Raw genomic sequence first — 19,732 nt, forward strand, 5'->3', positions numbered from 1 at the left:
TTTGATAAATCTGCCGTCAATGAGTGGTGGCGACTTCAAAGCTGGATTTCCGGTGAAGGTGAATATGCAAATGATTGCAACGAGCAATAAGAAAACCACAATGCCTCCAACAATAGCCAAGTCATCTACGCTGCACGAATAATTTCTTATACGTTCAATGATAGGTTGTTTTTGAACTTCGGTTTCACCAACTTTTCCGTCTTTTTCGGCCTCCTTTTCCTTTTCGCTTTCATTGAGCTGAAAGAGCATGAACAAATGGAATCATCACTGGTCTCCCTGAATATTATGAATGTCAAAGACTTACCTTCACTGTTTCTAAGCCTTCATCGGGCAATGCAGCTTTATCTGTAACATCTTTGTTGGTGTCATTATCTTTGATCGAGTCGTCTAGTGTTTCCATTGAAGCTAATCCAGCTTTATTATTTGGCCCGTTGCCCAATTCTAAGTCTTCAGCTTGTTGATTATTCGATCGAAGGCGTTTTGGAATGAGATTTGGCAATTGCGATAGTTTAATGGCAGGGAATTTCGGTAGATATTTCTTGGCTGGTGGTGGAGCTTGTTCATTTTCCCCTGTGGTTTCAGTGAGTGGTTCCTTTTCCGGCTTTTCTTCTTTAGTCTCAATTTTTTCTTCCGATGGTTTTTCTAAATCATCCATCAAATGCGTTCATGTGTTAATTCATCAGTCTTTTCGTGATTTCATCAAGTGTTGAAATTACTACATATATTCTATGCTTACCTGCAGTTGGTTCGGCACCGTCAGTTTTCACTTCGGTTGGTGCATCACCGGTCTCTTCGTCTTTAGGGCCGGCTGCTTTCTTTGCAAATGGATTACGGAATTTGGGTAGTGTCAGGGGTGGAAGTGATGCCAAAAAGTTTGCTCGTGCGCTCTGTGGGGCAGCGTTTTCATCTTTTGGTTGTCCTTCAATTTTTGCTTCGTTGCCAGCGTTATCTAATAGTTCACCCTCAGCGCCGTCATTGTCAGCGTGCTTTGATTTTTTTGTGAAAAATCCTGGCATTTTAATACCACCGATTGGAATCTTCTTGGGTTTGACTTCGCGACCTTCTTCCTTCGGTTTCTTCTCTTCTGGGATTTCAATCACTTCTTCTCCATTGACCTTTGCTGACGCGACTTCACTTGATTTTGCCTCTTCAACTGGTGCATCTTTTGCATTAGTTAGCGATTCGATTTCTGGCTTCTTCTCATCTGTGTTTAAAAGTTTTTCCGTCTCTTTCGGTTCCGTTTCAATTTCAGCGGTTGGTGTTCCCGCTGGAACATTTTCCTTCTCATCTGTTTCACCCATTTTTATTCAAATTTATACGTATGGCAAACTGAAGGGAAAAAATAAAATTGAAAAAAATCAGTCATAATTGTTTAGCTGCACCATTTTATGAATTGATTAGTTGATAGGAAATCTAGGGACTAGCACGGATGTTAAAATGCAATCTATGACTGAATGTATAGTCGCATTAAAAATCTGTTGATTCGTTACACAAAATAGATTTCAAGCGGGCCTATTATTAATTCCCACATAATACATAATAGCTGCTGCTGTTGCTGCTACTTCTGTTCTTTCGTTATATAGCAACGGCTTTGAATGCGCAATCAGAGCAATTGAGATTTTTCATTGATTTTCATTATAAATTGGCCAGCAGGAATTGAATTCTGAGACTATGAAAACATATAACAAAGCATAATCCATTTCAAATATTTCACATTCAAAGACCACATCGATTGAATGGAGTATCAGTTGTTACATTTTGCCGTCAAATGCTTTGTGTATCAATCATATTTGGAGTCAAAAATCGGTTCGGTGATGAAAATCGGTTCTGTATGAGTCACAAGCAACAGGTAATTTTTGTTGCACTTTAACGTTCGCCTATCATCACAATGAGCTCAACAGATGACGACAAGTCAATCGAAGTTAGAATACAATAGAAATTGTTTAGAATTAACCTATTTCACAAGCTAAATTGCCTCTCAAAAACACACCGCTCTCCGCATGGCTATGTAATCTGGCTGGCATTGAAAAAGTTCAAAAAAAAAAAGAGAAAACTACAATTGTGCTTGCCATTCGTAACGTACAAATTACTTGACGCTCGATCGAATCAGAATAACAATGGAATGAGAATTTTTTTGTGAGAGTCAACAACATCATCATTTTCATCGCTATGGTCGAAATAAATATTAAAATATGTAAAAATTAAAAAGAAATAGATGTGTTCCTCATATTCGGCATAATCTTGTATTTTCCTCTTTGTCACTTCATTTCTCTCTGTTCTCTTTCTCAGTTCAATGTACATTTTCATACGGACAGCATTGTTTACAATTCAAAGAACAAGTTTGCAATTGTCGAATTTTCGTTAAAAACAAAAACAAAACTGGATTTATTGATCTAGACGAAACATTATAAAGATGGCTTAAAACAACCTAATCCATACCTTTTTCAAAGAACTAAACTCAACAAAAATATGCATAAAATGAATGCCATTCACAAAACCAAACAAAAGCATCAATGGAATTCTGCGAAAGAAAGCATTTAGCTTTTAATTTTGAGGTCGTAAAGTCGACGTTGTTTTTATGATATTCCTTTTTCGGCAATATTTTCCATTTCTCAGCATTATGGGCGAAAAAAGAGCATTAAAGGGAACGAAATGAAGAAAAGGCAAAATCAAGAATAAGAATAAGGTATGAATTGTCGTTGTGTTTCGTACGTACATCAGCATTGCTACGGACTAAGTAGTTCTACGTAAGTGAATATTAGTGAAATGCAGTGAGGGATAATAATGAAACAACAAGAGCATAAAATCGCTGAACCGTAACGCACAACTTCCTATCGTCACCTAGGCTATAAAGAGAGGTACGTGCGCTTACACTCGTACATGACACGCACATTGTTTGGGATACAAGAGGAGTTCATAGAGTGGAAACGACACCAAATTTCTCTCGGTTGAATCGGTCATTTGAGCGGATGAGATAGACCAAAATAGCTAGAAGCAACCGACACTACAGGAACGAGCCGAAAAGAATAAGTTTACCTGGTACATATACATATGCAGTATATGATATCAGCGTTTTCCTAACAACCACATCACATTTTCAACATGCACCGTCGCTCATTTACTGCACACACGTGTGCATTCGCTCATATGCAATGCAAAGCCACTGATGCATATTACTTCCAATGAAACTGCATTAAACAGATACGAATTTTTTTTAATGATGAATTGTTCTAACGCTATAAATTTTTTGATTCAATTCGATATAAGCTGTGTATGGTGCAGGAGGAGAAATTACGATGGCCATGTTCTGATTAAAATTCTTTCCGTTGCATAGGTTTCAACCGTTTAGTACATGTTTTATGTGTATTAAAAAAAAAAAAAATATAGTGTTGAAATTCGAGAGAGAGAGAAAACAGAAACATACGTTGCATTTTGTTGTTTCTTTTCATTTGATCATTTTATTTACGGAACACTTTCACCAGCGTGATGAGAATTCAATGACCTCTACTTGTTCCACTACGTGTGACCTTTGACTAACTGAATAAACTCAACACGACCATTTCTTATGCTTTGTCGCAATTTTCGCTCTTTCTTTCTTATTCGCTTGGATTTTACACCAACGCTACATGGAATACCTGCACTTCAATTTGAAACAACAACATAATAAACATAAACATTTTAAGTTTATATTATTTTATGTGTTGACTCGTTGTACATTCGGTTGCAAATTGTTTGAGAAGTGAAAATATAGGGACAAGTGCCGATTTTTATCTGCTAGAATTTGATACTTCGTATCGCAAGAGGTCGAAGTTCAATGACAGGAAATGAAAATGCTTCTATAAGCAGAATAATGCTGTGTGATTGAATATATGCTTAAGATGAAATGAGTGGTGAACATCCTCAAAGTCACCCATATGGATTTCACAGCTTTATACGCGAACAATTGATAATTATATATACACGCGCTAGCTATGATGGCGGTTCGAAAAAGTAATATCCACAAGCGAATTTATTAGAAACACACAACAAACCCGAAGTGTTCAATGTTGAATCGCAGCAGAGCGAAGATAAAATTAATCACAATCTCGACATGTTAATGATGCATATATGAAAATTATTATTTTCGTTTTTTCCGCGTCGTAATTTTTTTTCGTTTCAAAATACATACAATACATGTATTCAGCCAAATCACAACTGGCTAATAAAATATACATGTACATTCATTTTTACCATTCACGTATGCGGGTCAAAAAGCAAAACAAGAAAACCAAATGTATTCAATTCAGCATTTCACAGTGTTCTTTGCCTTAACTTGTAATTTTCATATATTTCCGTATTTATTCGTTGTGTTTCTTCATTTCTCCCTGTTTCCATGCTCCTTTTCCAACAGTTTCATACGCACATACTATAAAATCCCGGCCGAAGCAACGACAACAACTGTATAAATTATAATTAATCTAATTATATACACATTTCATCGAGTTTATTCAATAACAACAAAAAAAAAACATACACAATTTTTCGTCAGTGGATCATATTTAATGCAGTTGGATTGTCATACATTTTCTTTCTTCTTTCAATTTTCTGAATGCCATTCGCTCTTTTATAAATAAGAAAAACATATTTATCTTTCATTATGAAAACGCTTGCAATAAAAAAAAAAGTTTTTGAACGCCAAAGTATTTTGAATTTTTGTATTTAGGTTTTTGGTTGAATTTCAGTTCTATGCACTTAAACTTATCTTAGGGAATTTGAAGTTCATTTTGGAAAATAGTTTACATGATAAAACTTCGGGTAAATTTATCATTTTTGTTCCCTTTGAGTGTAAAAAAATACTTCAAGACTTTGTTTATTGCACTCTATAAGAATCAAGCCCATCATCTTCATACATTTGAAAAGAGAAGAAAAAATTCGGCCGTTTTCTAAAACACTGATCACGATCACTGTATGGATTTCGTCGGTCGGGCAAAGTTCAATTATTTGAAAAAAAAAAAAAAAAAATTCTGTTCTCAAATCATTTTCTATTCAACATGTTTTTTTGTTCGTCGCAATGAATGCATCACAACGGTCGTTGAGTTGGGTGTTTTGAAATGTATGTGTGAAAAAAAAAAATAAATGGAAAGAGACAAAAGAGAATGGACAAAAACGGCGCAAAATGATTTTTGTTCTCTGACTCTAAACTCGAAACTCTCATTACGACTGACGTTGATAATGATGCGGTGATGATTGTTTCGATGGTTGACGACGTTAATTGTATTTCCAGCGAATCTCAACATATTTTGTCAGTTCCATACAAAGCGCTTCAGTTTCATTCCGCAGTCTATATATATATATTATATTGTATATACATATAATGTGCTGTCCATTCGAGCGTTATTTTGTTTGATAGTTCCACGCAAAAAAGAAAAACATTCAAAATGGGACGTGCATTGTGAGACGTAATAATGAAGCAAAATTGATGATTAATTACCAAACAAATTTTTCAATACATTGGTGTTGGTTTTGTTCATAGAAATTACTCTGAAGAAAAATAAGCGAGAGAGCGTTAGCATAGCACATGTGGCCATTAAAAGAACCATCATCATGTTTTATAGTCTCCTTTAGCGGCCTGACAAAAATGGAAGAATTTTCGTTTGTTATTGATGTGTTCCAAGCACTGACATTCCGCTTTTTTTTCGAATCCGGGCCCTTTTTTACGAATTATTTTCTTCTTTTGGATGATTTCATTTCATTTCTGTTTGTTCAAAACAAATTAAATTTTGTTTCTCGAAAGGAGTGCAAGCTGAAATCTGAATATTTGTGAGATTGTGGCTTTGAAATTGCCACTGTTTTTTTTTCTCGAAATAATTTAAATAAGTATAACCAAATCAGAACATTTTTCGTCGATTTTTTCTGAGAATAGAATTCTTGGATTTCGACGCTTGTTCGTCGAAATTCTGAACGATGCGGCCGATTATCCGAATAACATCACGATTTTAATCGAAGTCGATTAGTTTGTATAAAATAGTGAATGAGCCTGAAATTGTTTAGGCATTGTATCGATTATATCAATCTGCATCATCAGAACAAAAAAGAATGTTTTAATAAATGTTGGGAAAATTCCCTGAATTCGTTGCATGTGATCGCCATTGAAACGCTCGCTGCTATTATTTATTCCAATTGAAATTTTGCGTCATAAGCTAGCGCTGAAAATCTAATCTACTGAATGTACAAATCTACAGACACACGGTCACACACCAAAAAATGTTAAAATCAAACGAGAAGAAAAAACAAATCGTCAATAGCTAAAATGGAATGATTGCAGTTAACGCTATAATACAACTTCTTTGTACTCAGTCAGTGACTGTTAACTGTCATCATATGTTGTGATTCATAACCTGGAGTAAGAATATGAAAACTATGAAAACCAGATTTGATTTAATCTAAGTAAGCGACCTATTATCTAGTTGAACGTATCATTGTCGAATGCGAATGGAAGAATCGTTTGATGTACAAGTTGCCGTCACAGTCATGTTATTCGCTCGGCCATCTCTCGGGGAGACCAAAAAGTGGTAGTCAGTGAAAACATATTATATAAATGCATTTGCATAAAGTTCTTTGCAATTTTTTCTACATACAAAAAAACGTTTTTTTTCTCGATTCTGCCTGCATACGCAGTCACTCACTCTCACAGCGATGCAATACGAAAGTTTGTATCGAAATATAATGCGCGATGATTTATAAAAGGCCGTTTGTTGTGTTCAATGGCCGTTGAATGAAGAAAGAACAGCAAAGGAATAGCCACGGAGCAGGGTAATTGTAGTTAATTGCAGTAGTTACTCTGCAACGGCCTTTTTCTTAGTACCTTCGCAGCACAGCCATTGCTCATTGTACATGTGCAAATGGGGGGGGGGGGGGCACAAGGATGGATAAGTAAGACTAAAAACATATATTCATTCTATTGCCAGCTTTGATTATATTTTTTCCAGTGTGTGATCACTGCGAGGATATTTCATTGTTGTTTTTTCGTTGTTTTAATGCTATCTTATAAGAACGTGTAACAATGATGATGGCGACTATATTAAACAACGGTCTAGAAATTTCCGGTGTATTGAATTTTTTTTTAAAGTTCACATTCAAACTAATTTGTGGCTTTCTTTTCATTTTATTTCATTATCCAAAGATAGAGCACGTACGAACAACCGAACGAACGAACGATCGTTATGTTTGTGTTCATTTTTATTTTCTCCTTTCTTTTGAATTCCTATATACAACTGTGTTCTTCTGCTACTTCGTCGTTTTCGTGTTGTTGTAATTCTCTCTTTATTTTCTCTGTGGCATTCGCTGGTATCAATGTTGCGGCAATTATAATTTTGTTATTTTTTCCTTTCGTTCAATCGCTCTCTCGCTCACACACACACACACACATACACTCCATCGCTTGCTCGCTCATTCTTTTTTCCTTTAATATCATTTTATGTGTTTCATTTTGTTTTGTTTTCGTCTTTGGCCGTTGAAAAAGGAGAATGGAAAAAAGTTATTCGCTGAAACAATCAACATCAACAACTGTAGTTTAACTGCAGCCACAGCACACATGTGGCAATGTAATGAACATAGCAAAACAGAATCCAAAACGAAAGAATTAAAGAGCACACACACACACACACGAAATCTACTCGCGGTCAGTAAATCGTATGTAAACCGGTTTAAAGAGATCAATTATTTTGTACACAAGAATTAGATTAGTCGCTTGGTTTGTTTCGATCTAAATACAAACACTCTCCGATACTCATATTACGGCTATTCAGTGCATACGTTGACTCTAAATAGAAGTACGAAGATGATATGCACAGCGGCCAATGCAACGTTTTTCCTCCAGTTGATTGAAAGTGTAATTGAATGCAACTGAGTGAAGAGATAGAGAAAGAGAGAACCTGCCGATCTAAGGAATTAAAAAAAAAAATATAGATCGGATAGTGCATCCATGGACGTATAATGTACGACGAATTATCGTTATTTTTTATTCGTGTTTTGCATGCGCATATCAAGATAAAATTTCGTTGTCGATGCAAAAAAAGCCCAAGCAGCGATCGACCATGCAAGATGAATTATGTGTGACGAGGCAAGAAATTTTAGAAGTTTTATATAGAAATTAAGTCTTTTGTTAGTAAATATGGCGATAAATCAGAGCGTGTCATATACGTCGTCTCACATGAAATAAATCACATACATTGATATTCTTAATTTACAATTGATCTAATCAACACAAAAACCTAGCCATCACGTACAAACATATCAATTAGAAAATTCATGCGCTGCAAATGATGTGCAACAAAAACTAAAACCGCATTTGAAGAGAGAGAGAGAGAGAGAGAGAAAAACGCATTGAATTTTAAAGTAAAACAATTTCAATGTCTTTCAGAAGACAATAAAGAGAATCAATGAATGTGTTCAAGTGCAGCAAACAGATTTTTTTAGATCATATAATTGCCCATATTGTTGGCTATGCGCTGAGTTTTAGATTTTGATTTATGATATTTATGATTATTTAGCTTCTCATTTCGTTTCTTCTTCTTTGTGTACTGAATGCTTAAAAAAACCGCCTCTTACTGAAAGTCCATTAATTCCGCTTGAGTTTTCATAAGTTGATATAATCTGCGCAGAAACCGTGCATACTACTTTGGTTTTATATTTAAAATAAAATCATACAAGTAAATACACCGCTGGGGCAAACGTTGTAATCGACGCCGTTTATTTATCGAAACATAAAAATATTGATTGAGTTTGAATTTCAGCGGAAGGAATATAGAAAAATATTTATTTATTTTTTTCAATATTTGCTTCAAGATAATGTTCTGAAAGCGTTTGAGTCGATACGAGGGAAAAGCTTGAAATTTTATGACTAGCGCATCCCATCAAGAGATGTTGAATGAGAAATGAGGAAATGCACTATCTTTTCTTTCATGATATTCTAAGTGAATCGTCGCGTGGTAATTCAATCATTTAACACTCTAAATTGGTTTTTCATGAAGTGTAGTAAAAGCAATTCGACGAACGGCACACATCGCTTAGTATGCATTTAATTTATATTTAACTGTAAGCGATAAGGCACTGAGAAAATGTCGAAGCATCATCGGAAAGATCATGTATACCGAAATATCAGCGTTGTTTGAATGTGCTCAAGAGCAAATGTGCAGCGATGATCATGTCATCAACGCCAAGATAGAGAAGAAAAAGAATCAATGTTCACATTTGGGTGCAGTGATACATGAGTCATTTAACTGACATTTACTGCTCGATAGACGCGATTCGTGTGTCTGGAATAGGGTCGCACTCGTAATTTATGTGCGTTGAAATGTTTTCAACAACTGCACAAAGTACAACATACAATGAATTATGGCCACCACACAAATGAAAATGATTGCCATTTAGAACAAAATTTTAATGAACGTTTGAATGCTTGTCACTTTTCTTGTCACAAAAACGATTTTGTGGGTGTTACGTTGAAGCAAATTTGAACTTATGCTCAAAAACGAACATGGATAACGAACGAGAAAGAGAGATAGATGCTACGACCGCTTATTATAGCACCAACAATTTAAAACAAAGTAAGTGTGTTTTTGTTCTCGAGCAAAGAGCTACATAGTTCTTCAGTGTGTAGTAACAATAGTGGCGATTGTACATAGATTTTGGTTTTCACACAAAGCGTGAGTTTTGTTAGCTCCCCAAAAATAGAGTCCCAATTTGAAAATTCCATAGCAAATTATCGCGTCATCGCGCGTCATAGTGAGTCTTACTTTTCATTCTCTACAAATTTTCGATTTTAATGTAACAATATTCTCAGTCGAAAGATGCTCAAGTTGAAGCTTCAAAATCAACTGAAAATGTTCCACTATATTCGTTTTTTTTTTCTTATTTCTATTTTTCAAGTCTTTCATTTATGTAGGCATTGTTACAAGTACTTCGACATCACACGCTACATTTTAACCTTGAATTTACAGTTGGTTGATTGAAGAAAAGACTGGGCGAAGAATTGAAATCGTGTAACACGCTCAAAATAATGATAGAAGATGGAATAAAATAGAAAAGAGAAACTGAGAATCCAATCTCTTGATCGAACGAACATTGGCAACATAGAACGCACTGAATTTTTTTTTTCGATCAAATATACTACGCCACATGTTTTTTTCTTCATTTCAAACCGGCAAGCATGAGCCGCACTCTTGACGATGTAGTATTTTCATCGTTTGGCGTATTCGTAATAAAATTCTGATTATATGCTTCTAATTTACGATTTAAAAAAAAAAACGAAGAACGCTGTAGCAAGTTGAATTCGTATGTGTGTATGGATGTAAGATTACATCGGTACGAGTATGAATGCTAGTTACCATGACTGATTTAGGAATTGCTTTATTCAAAACGGTGAAAAGAGAGAAGAAAAAAAAACAGTTTTTTTTTTCTTCAATCGGCCAATCAAATGGTTGAGTGTGTGTGCTGTGTATAGAGAAAACATCTGCTCCAATCTTAACCGCATAAATAACACTCATCGTAGGAGAGTTTATAGTGTAAGTGAACGAAAGATTGAAGAGCATAAATTTTATATTCGAATTTCAACAGGAAATTTTGTGGCGCCTAAATAAAAGTCAAAATATTGGGGCGAAATCGACAATAACTGCATTTTAATATCATCGACAAAACTGTGATTTTAAAATGTTTTAAGAATCGTTTATTTTTTCATGGCTTTTGAAAGAGGCATTCGTTTTATTTCAAAAGCATGAGCGCTCAACTGAAATTGGTTATTGTATGATTTCTATTATTGCGCACTAATTAAATTTACTTTCCCAGGTATTTAAACATGTATAAGTATATATAGAACATATATGTGGACTATCTCGTGGGCTATCTATCTTACAACAGGGTGAAATGAATATGTGTCCCATATATACACACATTTACCATTGCCTAATGACAAAGCGTAACATGTGTAACATGAAATTTATGCTTATTGAACACGAAAGAATGATATATGCTTGTAGTAGAATACCATATCAAATTTAAATGAACCTCTGGCGAAATCGGCGTTCTATTCAAATACAGACGAACCGACAAGAAAACGTATACAGTGTGCATATTATCGAATTGATTCTATCGCGCGCGCGCGCGCGCGATGTATGTGTGAATAACGAACAAAAAAATAAATTAATGAAAGTGTAATGTCCACGGAGCGGAGTTTCGTACAAAGTAAAACTATATGTCGCATGCACTTGAAAGGGTGCGTGTTTGGGTTGTTTTTATTATATCAATTTCACTGTCTTTTCGCCCCGCACATTATGTTGTCACGTTGATTCGCATAAAATTTGAATTGTTCCTATTTTTTTCTTCGTTTTTTGGTAAGGTGGATTCTCATTTTTGTATATTTTTTTTCATCACCATGAAAGTAAAAAAAAAAGCACAGACTGAGAAGAAGGAAACGCAAAGTCAATGCGAGAACATGTGAAAAACCACATAAAATTAAGGTATATTGTGTTGTCAAGTGGAGTTTTGAGGTGTTTCGAGCCATTTAATTTGGGGAATGGTATGCATACTTGCATACTTCCGTGCTCGAGCACGGTAAGTTCATAGCTATCTTTTGGGGATTGCTTCGTGAAAATTCACAATATTCAAAGTATTTGAGGTATATTAATTTTGAAGATCCACGCTTGATTGGCATAAATGTTCGAACTTGAGCGGTAAATAGCCGTAGAAATGTCAAAAACCACAACGAAAATAAATACATATCACGAATGCGTTTCTGTCGAGAAGTGAGAGGTTCTATCATCCAACACGCAGGTCATTGTACCCAAGAAAAAAATGAATAATATGATAGAATGGTTCTACATCCAGCGTTGAATAAGCAATAGAACATTTGCGGCAAAAGCATGTGAGCCTTTGAAGGGTGGTATGAACTGCCAGTTTCAAATGGACAGCAACACCAAACAGAGAACCAAAAAAAAAATAATACACGTACGCACGCACGTTTGAAACAGACCACCAGACCACAAAATGTTCTGTCTAAATATACCGATAAACTGGGTATTGTCTTCTTGGTTGGATACCGAAACGGACAATTTTCAAATGAATTCATTGTGCCTTGATAGTGAGACAAAAATAGGCATAGCCATAGCCGCTGTGTTGCGTATGTGATTATGTTCACCTGAAAAGTTTGATTTCATTACACAGTAATAATTGGATATGTTTCATGTTCTGTTCATGTTTCTACTTTGCGGCATTTGTTTCGGTTTTCGGTCGTTTTTTTTTTTCTATTTTGACCTTTCTACATAGTTTGGACATTTTAATCAGTATCAGTGGAAACGAAGAAGAACAAACAAATACAACGCAAGAACACTACCAAAAATATCTGGGGCGCTTTTTTTAGACCTGCCGACAAAAACCAGAATCGATAATCGAAAACAAACATGGTTTTGATTTTCAATTTTTTTTTAATGCTATCTCAATACGATTCAAAAACGATTATAGCTATGCGTCAACTTCCTGTACGTTCAGTTTGAATGCGAACGATTTTGGTTCCTTACTTCGTATCAAGCACAGTGAGTGACGACTGCTCATGGCCGAACCATTTAATTATTGCTATGGAAACGATATAAAAAAAAAAGCATTGGAAATCCGAAAACGAAAATTGATATAAAACAAATTCGAAACAACATCTAATTAAATGTATTTTTCAAGTGGTCAGAAACATGAATGATCCGAAATAAATTAAAATGAGATAAAAAGAGAAAACAATAACGTCAGAGTGCAATTGAGTCGATGATATTCGACCTACATTGAATATATTCGACAATCAATTAAGAAATGGGAGCATTTAATATTTAATTACCAAAACGAACAAAAATCATCGGATATATTTAGTTTCATTACATTATATCATCAGAACCAGACTTTTCGGACGAGATTATTTCAACAATAATATAATATTATTTTCGAATGCCCAGATAAATCATATTTCACGAGATAGCCGGCTGATTCAATGGCTAATAAAGAATATTTTATATTTTCTATGTTACGCATCGTTTGGACAAGATATGAAATGAAACAATGGGCAGTATGAACGTAAAAATTACAAAAATTATGAAAAATGTAACCACTGTAAATGAGGCTACAGTCAGTAGAAATGGATATATAGCAATAGTATTTTGGTGCAGAGAATGAATGAATCAGATAAAATGATTTCATGATGTCATTGGATTCATTGTCATAGTTCACATCCGATGAACTCGTCTTTGCAGTAGGATAAACTACTAATAATTGAACCGAATGAAACATTTTCACCAAATGCTATTGGCAATAGAGTAATTCCTAAAATTGGATGTTTTTGAACACAAGAAATATCCAGAACAGGCCTGTTCACTCAGCACGAATGGTCATTTTTTGGGCGAGTGTGTGTTGAGGGATTGTATCAAGATCAAATCAAATCAAATCAAATAAATCGAAATTTTAGAGATATGTTCACGTAACATTTTCATCGCCATTTTATATTGTTCGCAACAGTGGTGATCTATTGGCGACGTGAAACATTTATTACCATGAAAAATTACCCAAACGAATTTCGAACAGAGCAAAACATCCATTACAATAATCCACACACTAGTTGAGATATAACGAGAATAGAGAATGTCAATTTGCTGCGCTTCGCGTTTTCTAACGTTCATTACACTCAGCACACTGTGCATGTTCGGCGCCGATACATGCCAAATGGACCAAAATCTAGATTATAAACCCAATATCAAAGTGTATGCGATAAGCGAACAAATTGAATATCAAACATTTTTACAGCAAGAATGGAAGAGAGAAAAAAGTTCATCAACATGCATTTCAGTTGCAATTGCCTTCGCGTTTTATTTACATTCAAATAAATCCGTATATAGAAAGAAAAAAAATGCGCGTACAATGTGCTAGAAATGGGACAGAATCAAATAAAACGAATATAAAAATCGACATCGAGCAGAAAAGAGCGGAAAAATAGGGGTGACTACCCTCGAAATGTTAACAAATGTCTTGTTGTGAGAATATGCACGAGAAACATTAGAATGCACACATTAAAGCGTCGCAAACATGAACGAAAAAGGCAGGACCACTACATGCAGAGTGTGCGCGTGTTTGTGTGTGTGTGTGTGTGTATGTGTGTGTGTGTGTGTACGTACGTATGTGTGTGTGTGTGTGTTCTAGATCTACTTGGGATATGAATTCTGTAGTGTGTGCTCACCAAAGGAATAATAACGATTAGCAGTCAAACAAAACGGAAAATACCCACAGAACGTACGTACGGATAGAGAAATGCAACAAAATAAAAATGCTGTATTTATTATAATGGTGTTGTGAGGCATAATAGAACACACAGACCCAGCAGCAGAACCGCACCAAAACACAATACATAAAGAACGAAAATGGGCAATACAAAGGCACACAACGTGGAGACGCACTGAAAATGTGTGGATGAGAGGAAGCGAATGAGCGGCAAAGCGAAGCATGGAAAATAACACATAAAACGAGAAAAGATGTAGAAAATAATCAACCTCTCTGGCAAGCGTTCTCTGTTTCGGGGTTCGATTTTTCTCTTCTGCTTTTTTTTTTTGCTGTGAATATTACGCAGAAAGAGAGTGCTTACCAACATAGTGAATGCGACTGTATGGGTGCATCATAGTTTGTGTATAGCTCGCTCGGTAGATTTACCATGCATCTTTCTTCTTCTTTTTTTACCTACGAACGGTTTGAAATGTGTGTTTCGGGTACGAGAGGGAACCCAAGTGCACCGCTTTGTATTTGTTCAACCATTTCTGCTTTGTGTGTATTCGTCGCTTATTCACAATCCCAGTGCTGTATGCACATTGTTGAGCCAGGCAAAGCATACTTTATTTATCGTTTTTTGTAACGGTGCTCTTTTCAGAATTCACACTTTGATTTGGTCTCTGTGTGAGTGTGTCTGTGTGCATTTGATGCATTTCGAGGTAGACGCAGCAAAGTGGAGAACAGAAAATGTGCTGTTTGTTGCTGCTCATAGACGGTTTTCCATTGAATTACAAAGAATGCATTTTCTTCGAAGTCGAATCGAGTCGAGTTGAATCGAGTCGAGTTGAGTCGAGTTGAATCGAGTCGAGTCGAGTCGAGTTGAATCGAGTCGAGTCGAGTCGAGACGATTCGAACTGAGCCGAGCCGCAAATGCAATGCACGGCATTTCACAATCGAATGCAAAAGGTGAACGCGCACGTAGAGTTCAACTGTTTCACACTGAGAGGCTCTCACTGTATGTGTGTACGTACAGTACGCTTCGTAAACTCATGTGTCTGTGTGGATGTGTTTGTTTGTTAACGAGTAATGTACGACGGCGTCACTTTTTAAAACTACCCTCGACTAAACGAAACTGTATTGATTCGACGCATTTCAGCCAATTACAGGACATTCGTTTTCGTTGGGATTTCATTTGAAATGTCCAAAACTTCCCTTACTACACATTTAAAACCAATGTTCTACAACCACTAAATCGCCTTTGATTGATGTTTGGTGAGTAGCGCGAACTCAGTAAATAATTATTACCAATAATGATGCTATGATGCCATTTTCCCAAAATGTCCACTACAATAGGCGCTATTGAAATGGCAGATTCTTTTGAAAACATACAACTTTCGTTGAACATTCAACGCTGAATCCATCGTTCTATCAAACTATTTGAGCACATTTTGACGATATTGATTTTTATTTTCGAGACATTTTCATCATACATGCGGTCACAATATGTGATGGTTGTTAGAACGCCGCCACTAACTTAGACCGTTGTCATTGTTGCTGTTGTTTGAATATATACACGCACGTCTGCCAACTACACATTCCTGCTAGCACACTCGAACGAAACGAAAAGAAACGAGCCAAGGGTGAAATTGTGTACTGCGTACATTGCGTTCGAGTTCAATGAAATGGCGTTGCTTTCTTTTTTGTTTCAGTCGAATATAATATAATTTTCCCTCGTCATCGATGGGCATGGATATTATGAATGTATTCACTAGCCACATTTTTTCAGAAATATGGCGCAATATTCATACATGAAAATATATACTGGGTATACATATATATATATTTTCATCGCCGTTGTAACTTGTAAACACATAAATAAATGATCGATATAGATTGGAATCAAAATAAAAACCTACCGAATTATCCAAAAAAAGAGTAAATCTCCCAAATTTTGTTTGTATCAGCTATCAAACGAATATCTCAGATGATGCAAAAAATCTCACAAAGCGTTTATATTTAAAACGCAAATGTTTTGTTTTTGATTTTTCTTGGATGTAAAACACGTTTAATTTTTTTTTCTCCAAATAAACGTATCCACACAATTTTTTTTTAAGTTCTATATTCGCAACGAAGTTCCTGTGATCTGGCTTTACTTTGCACAAAAATTCTCCATTAAAAAAAAAACACACAGCAGCTTGTTGTATTCAACTTAATCACGTAACAGCATAACGGAAACGTTCTTTTCAACGTTCAACGAGAAACTATCGCCGGCTGCCGGTTCGAATCAAAACATACCAGCCGTCTCCAAGCGAACCACAGCGAAACAAATCGCATCCGTACAAATGTGTTTGTTGTTGTTGCTGTTTACATACCGAGCGATACGCTAGAGGCAGACGAAGGGCAAATCATGTTTCCATCCATCGGTTAACGTATCTCACTCGGTCGCAAATAGGCGCATATGGTAGCGTCAAATGGAACATACGTGCTTGTCTCTCTTCGTTTGTGTGTTGCCTATGCCATCTTCATTCCATCGACGCTTGGACCAATGACGTTGTCTTTGTCATGCGCAACGCATTGCATGCTTATGTTTCGAAACGCGCCAAGCATACGCATACTTCGTGTACGTCGCCTGGCTGCATCGAGTATCAGAAAGCAATTATTATGAATAAAAAGCAACGATTTTTTCGTTGTTCAAAAAGATGAGTTTGTCATAGACAAAAGCGATTCTTACGGTGTTGCGATCAATCATTCGGCGATTCCTCTCTACGATGAGCACCGATTCTCTCATTTCGATAACGCGCGCACGATGCAACATTCAGATGCTATACTTCATGGAATCGTTTGAAGAACTTTTTTCTTCTTGGAAATTTATACCTAACGACCGAAGACACAGACACTTCACCAATCAACATCATTCAGTGGATTGCCATTGATTCGATCTTGAACAAAAGCCGTTTAAGTTTTTGTTCATTTTCGTGCGGCTTAAACAGCTAAAATGAATAAATCTAACAAGCCCCGAATATGGGACAGTTTTTTTTTATTCCAGTAAGTTTAATCCATACTAGAATTTCGGGTGCACTTTGGTGTCTGTATTCACAAACATCTCCAAATGTCAATGGATTTTGGTATCTAACATAATATGGAATTATTTTCGTTTGATCGAAGTTCGACAATTCGATTGTGATCAATAACCGAAATGCATAAAAACAATATGCTCTATCTTTCATCCCTTTGCGTCTACCTCATCGTTTGTCTGCCTCACCGAAATGTATTGTATTTTTTTTACCCTCTCATATTTCGGTAGCGGTCTCTTGCGAATCTCATGCTGCACATATATCGACAATGCAGACCCAGTAGTATCGTGTGCATTACACACTCAATCGTGTGGCAATGTGATGCGACATAAAGCACAGTTCGTTTTTTTTTTCATTCTTAGCTTCTCCGTTCAGTTTTGAAAATTTGTTGTATGCCGACGATTTGGTGACAAAGGGAAAACATGATAGCGACAATATGCATAAATAATATCGGGCATAATACAAAACGACAATGAACGTGAACGTGAACGTGAACATTGGTATTACGATGGCACGGTGCAGGATGCACAGCACACCTTTTGTTCGTTCGCTACAAGTTATCGAAACGTAATGCCATATATGGTTTCATTTGGTGTCTACTTCCCTCTCTTTTTTTCAATCATTTGTTCATGCATTTTATCCAATTTCATTCTCCTTTACGGATTATTTGTTTTTCCTCACGTTTTATTTCATTTGTCTATCGAATTCCGCTTTGCGCCATATGTTTTATTGCCAAATTGGAAATTTTCGGTACGAAAAAATAGAGAGAGAGAGAGAGAGAGAGAGAGAGAGAGAGAGAGAGAGAGAGACTGTTTGTGTTGCGATCAATTTGATTTTGGGGAAAGCGTGTACGAATCATATACTCATGCTATTTCAATGAAACATGAGCATAAATCATTCGATGAAGTGAAAAAGTGAAAATAACGATTGCGTTTGTTTTAGAAAGTATTCAATGACAATGACAAGTTACGATTACTGCCGTTTGCATTGTGGATATTCAACGTTCAGTGGCGTTCATTTTCTTGGTCATTTTCAAATTATTCCCACAACTACGGCTTTGCGAAGCATCTTTCGGTTTGCATTTTACAAGCACATGCATCGATGAAAGGAATAGTTTAGATCACACAGCTAAAGTAGCGTTAGACATCGTTAATAAGTAAGACTCTATCTCGAATTGTAGAGAGAGAGAGAAACGACTGCAACATGCAGTAATGACAAGTCATTTTGTGTGACCAATACAAGAATCAATCTGATGTCATTCAAATGCATCGATGATTCAACGTTCGCCGCATTCAGATTTGATTATGGTTTCAATGAATAATAATGAACTGGTTTCTGAAGCTAATTACTCCAGTTCAGATATTATACGGTTTTCTAGTTTGCATAAATTGTTTCGCTTAACTGAATGCATATGTTACAGTCACTCGATTGGAATGTCTGTACATTTTTCTAGCCGCTCGATTAGAATTAATAATTTGCATTCATTTCGAGTGCATCATTTTGTTTTTGCATCAAAAAAATGGTTTCCACCACTTCACACCAGAACACCTCTTCCTGAGTTTTTTTGTTTTTGTAAAATTTCATGTACAGTGCTCTCTCAGAAATCTCAAGTAGTTAGTTTTTGCAGAAAAGCTTAAGTTTTCTGGACAATTAAGATTTCTGAACGCAACTTTGTATGAAATTAGTGATTTCGTTTTTCGAAAATTGTTTCAGTTTTCTGGAAGATTAAGATTTCTGGTTCTTAAGTTTTCTGAGAGTGCACTGTATCGTAAAAATCTCCAATTACTCCGCACAAATAATTTTCTTTCTGGTCTACCACGAAAAGAAAATTGCGAGAAACATGCTGCAGTTTTCTGCAATTTTTGCTGCACTGGTCGACTTAACTACCCGTGTGCAAATATTGTCACTGAGCAGTCAGTTAACTAATTTTGGACGAAAATGACTTACAAATAAAAATTGACATTTCAGTACAAAGTGTAGTGTAAGTCTATCATAGTTAACTGAAATCATTTGAATTTACATGTCAATCTAAGTTACTTAATTTGGGACAAAGTGCTTTTCTTAGAACAAAAACATAAATTCAATCAACTAAAGTCAACTGAAGTTATAGACTATAGTCAGTCAGTCATTTTTTTTTCTCACACGGGTAGTACAGGATCTGTAGATCAAAACGAAATGTTATTCATGGTTGCATGTCCGCAAATAAGTCGTTGAACGCATGACTGATAGACAAACTAGATGCATTTCATGCTTTAGGTGTTCTATTTTAGCGATACGGTGGACACTTGAACCAATACCATATTCATAGTTGTCGCGATATGCACGCAACCGACGTCAGTCATATCAATTTTTCTGATATTTCTATTTTTCATTGTGCGTCGTCGTCGTCGTCG

The 19,732-nt window shown here is 35.9% G+C and overlaps 1 protein-coding gene across 1 annotated transcript in view; it reads right to left on the minus strand.

The window, feature by feature from the left end:
* The window catches only part of LOC129578988 (neurotactin), a gene marked incomplete in the record, with an annotated part of 17,828 nt that extends 1,321 nt beyond the window's left edge, over positions 1-16,507 (minus strand). Inside the window, 3 exon segments of the mRNA XM_055468425.1 lie at positions 305-642; positions 737-1,329; positions 16,182-16,507. Of these exon segments, the coding sequence (XP_055324400.1) occupies positions 305-642; positions 737-1,301 (903 nt within the window).
* Between the last annotated feature and the right edge of the window lie 3,225 nt (positions 16,508-19,732).

Source organism: Sitodiplosis mosellana, unplaced genomic scaffold (assembly GCF_009176505.1).
Source record: "Sitodiplosis mosellana isolate CC-2019 unplaced genomic scaffold, AAFC_SMos_1.0 Smas_scaffold_6226, whole genome shotgun sequence".
In the NCBI taxonomy this organism is placed as follows: domain Eukaryota; kingdom Metazoa; phylum Arthropoda; class Insecta; order Diptera; family Cecidomyiidae; genus Sitodiplosis; species Sitodiplosis mosellana.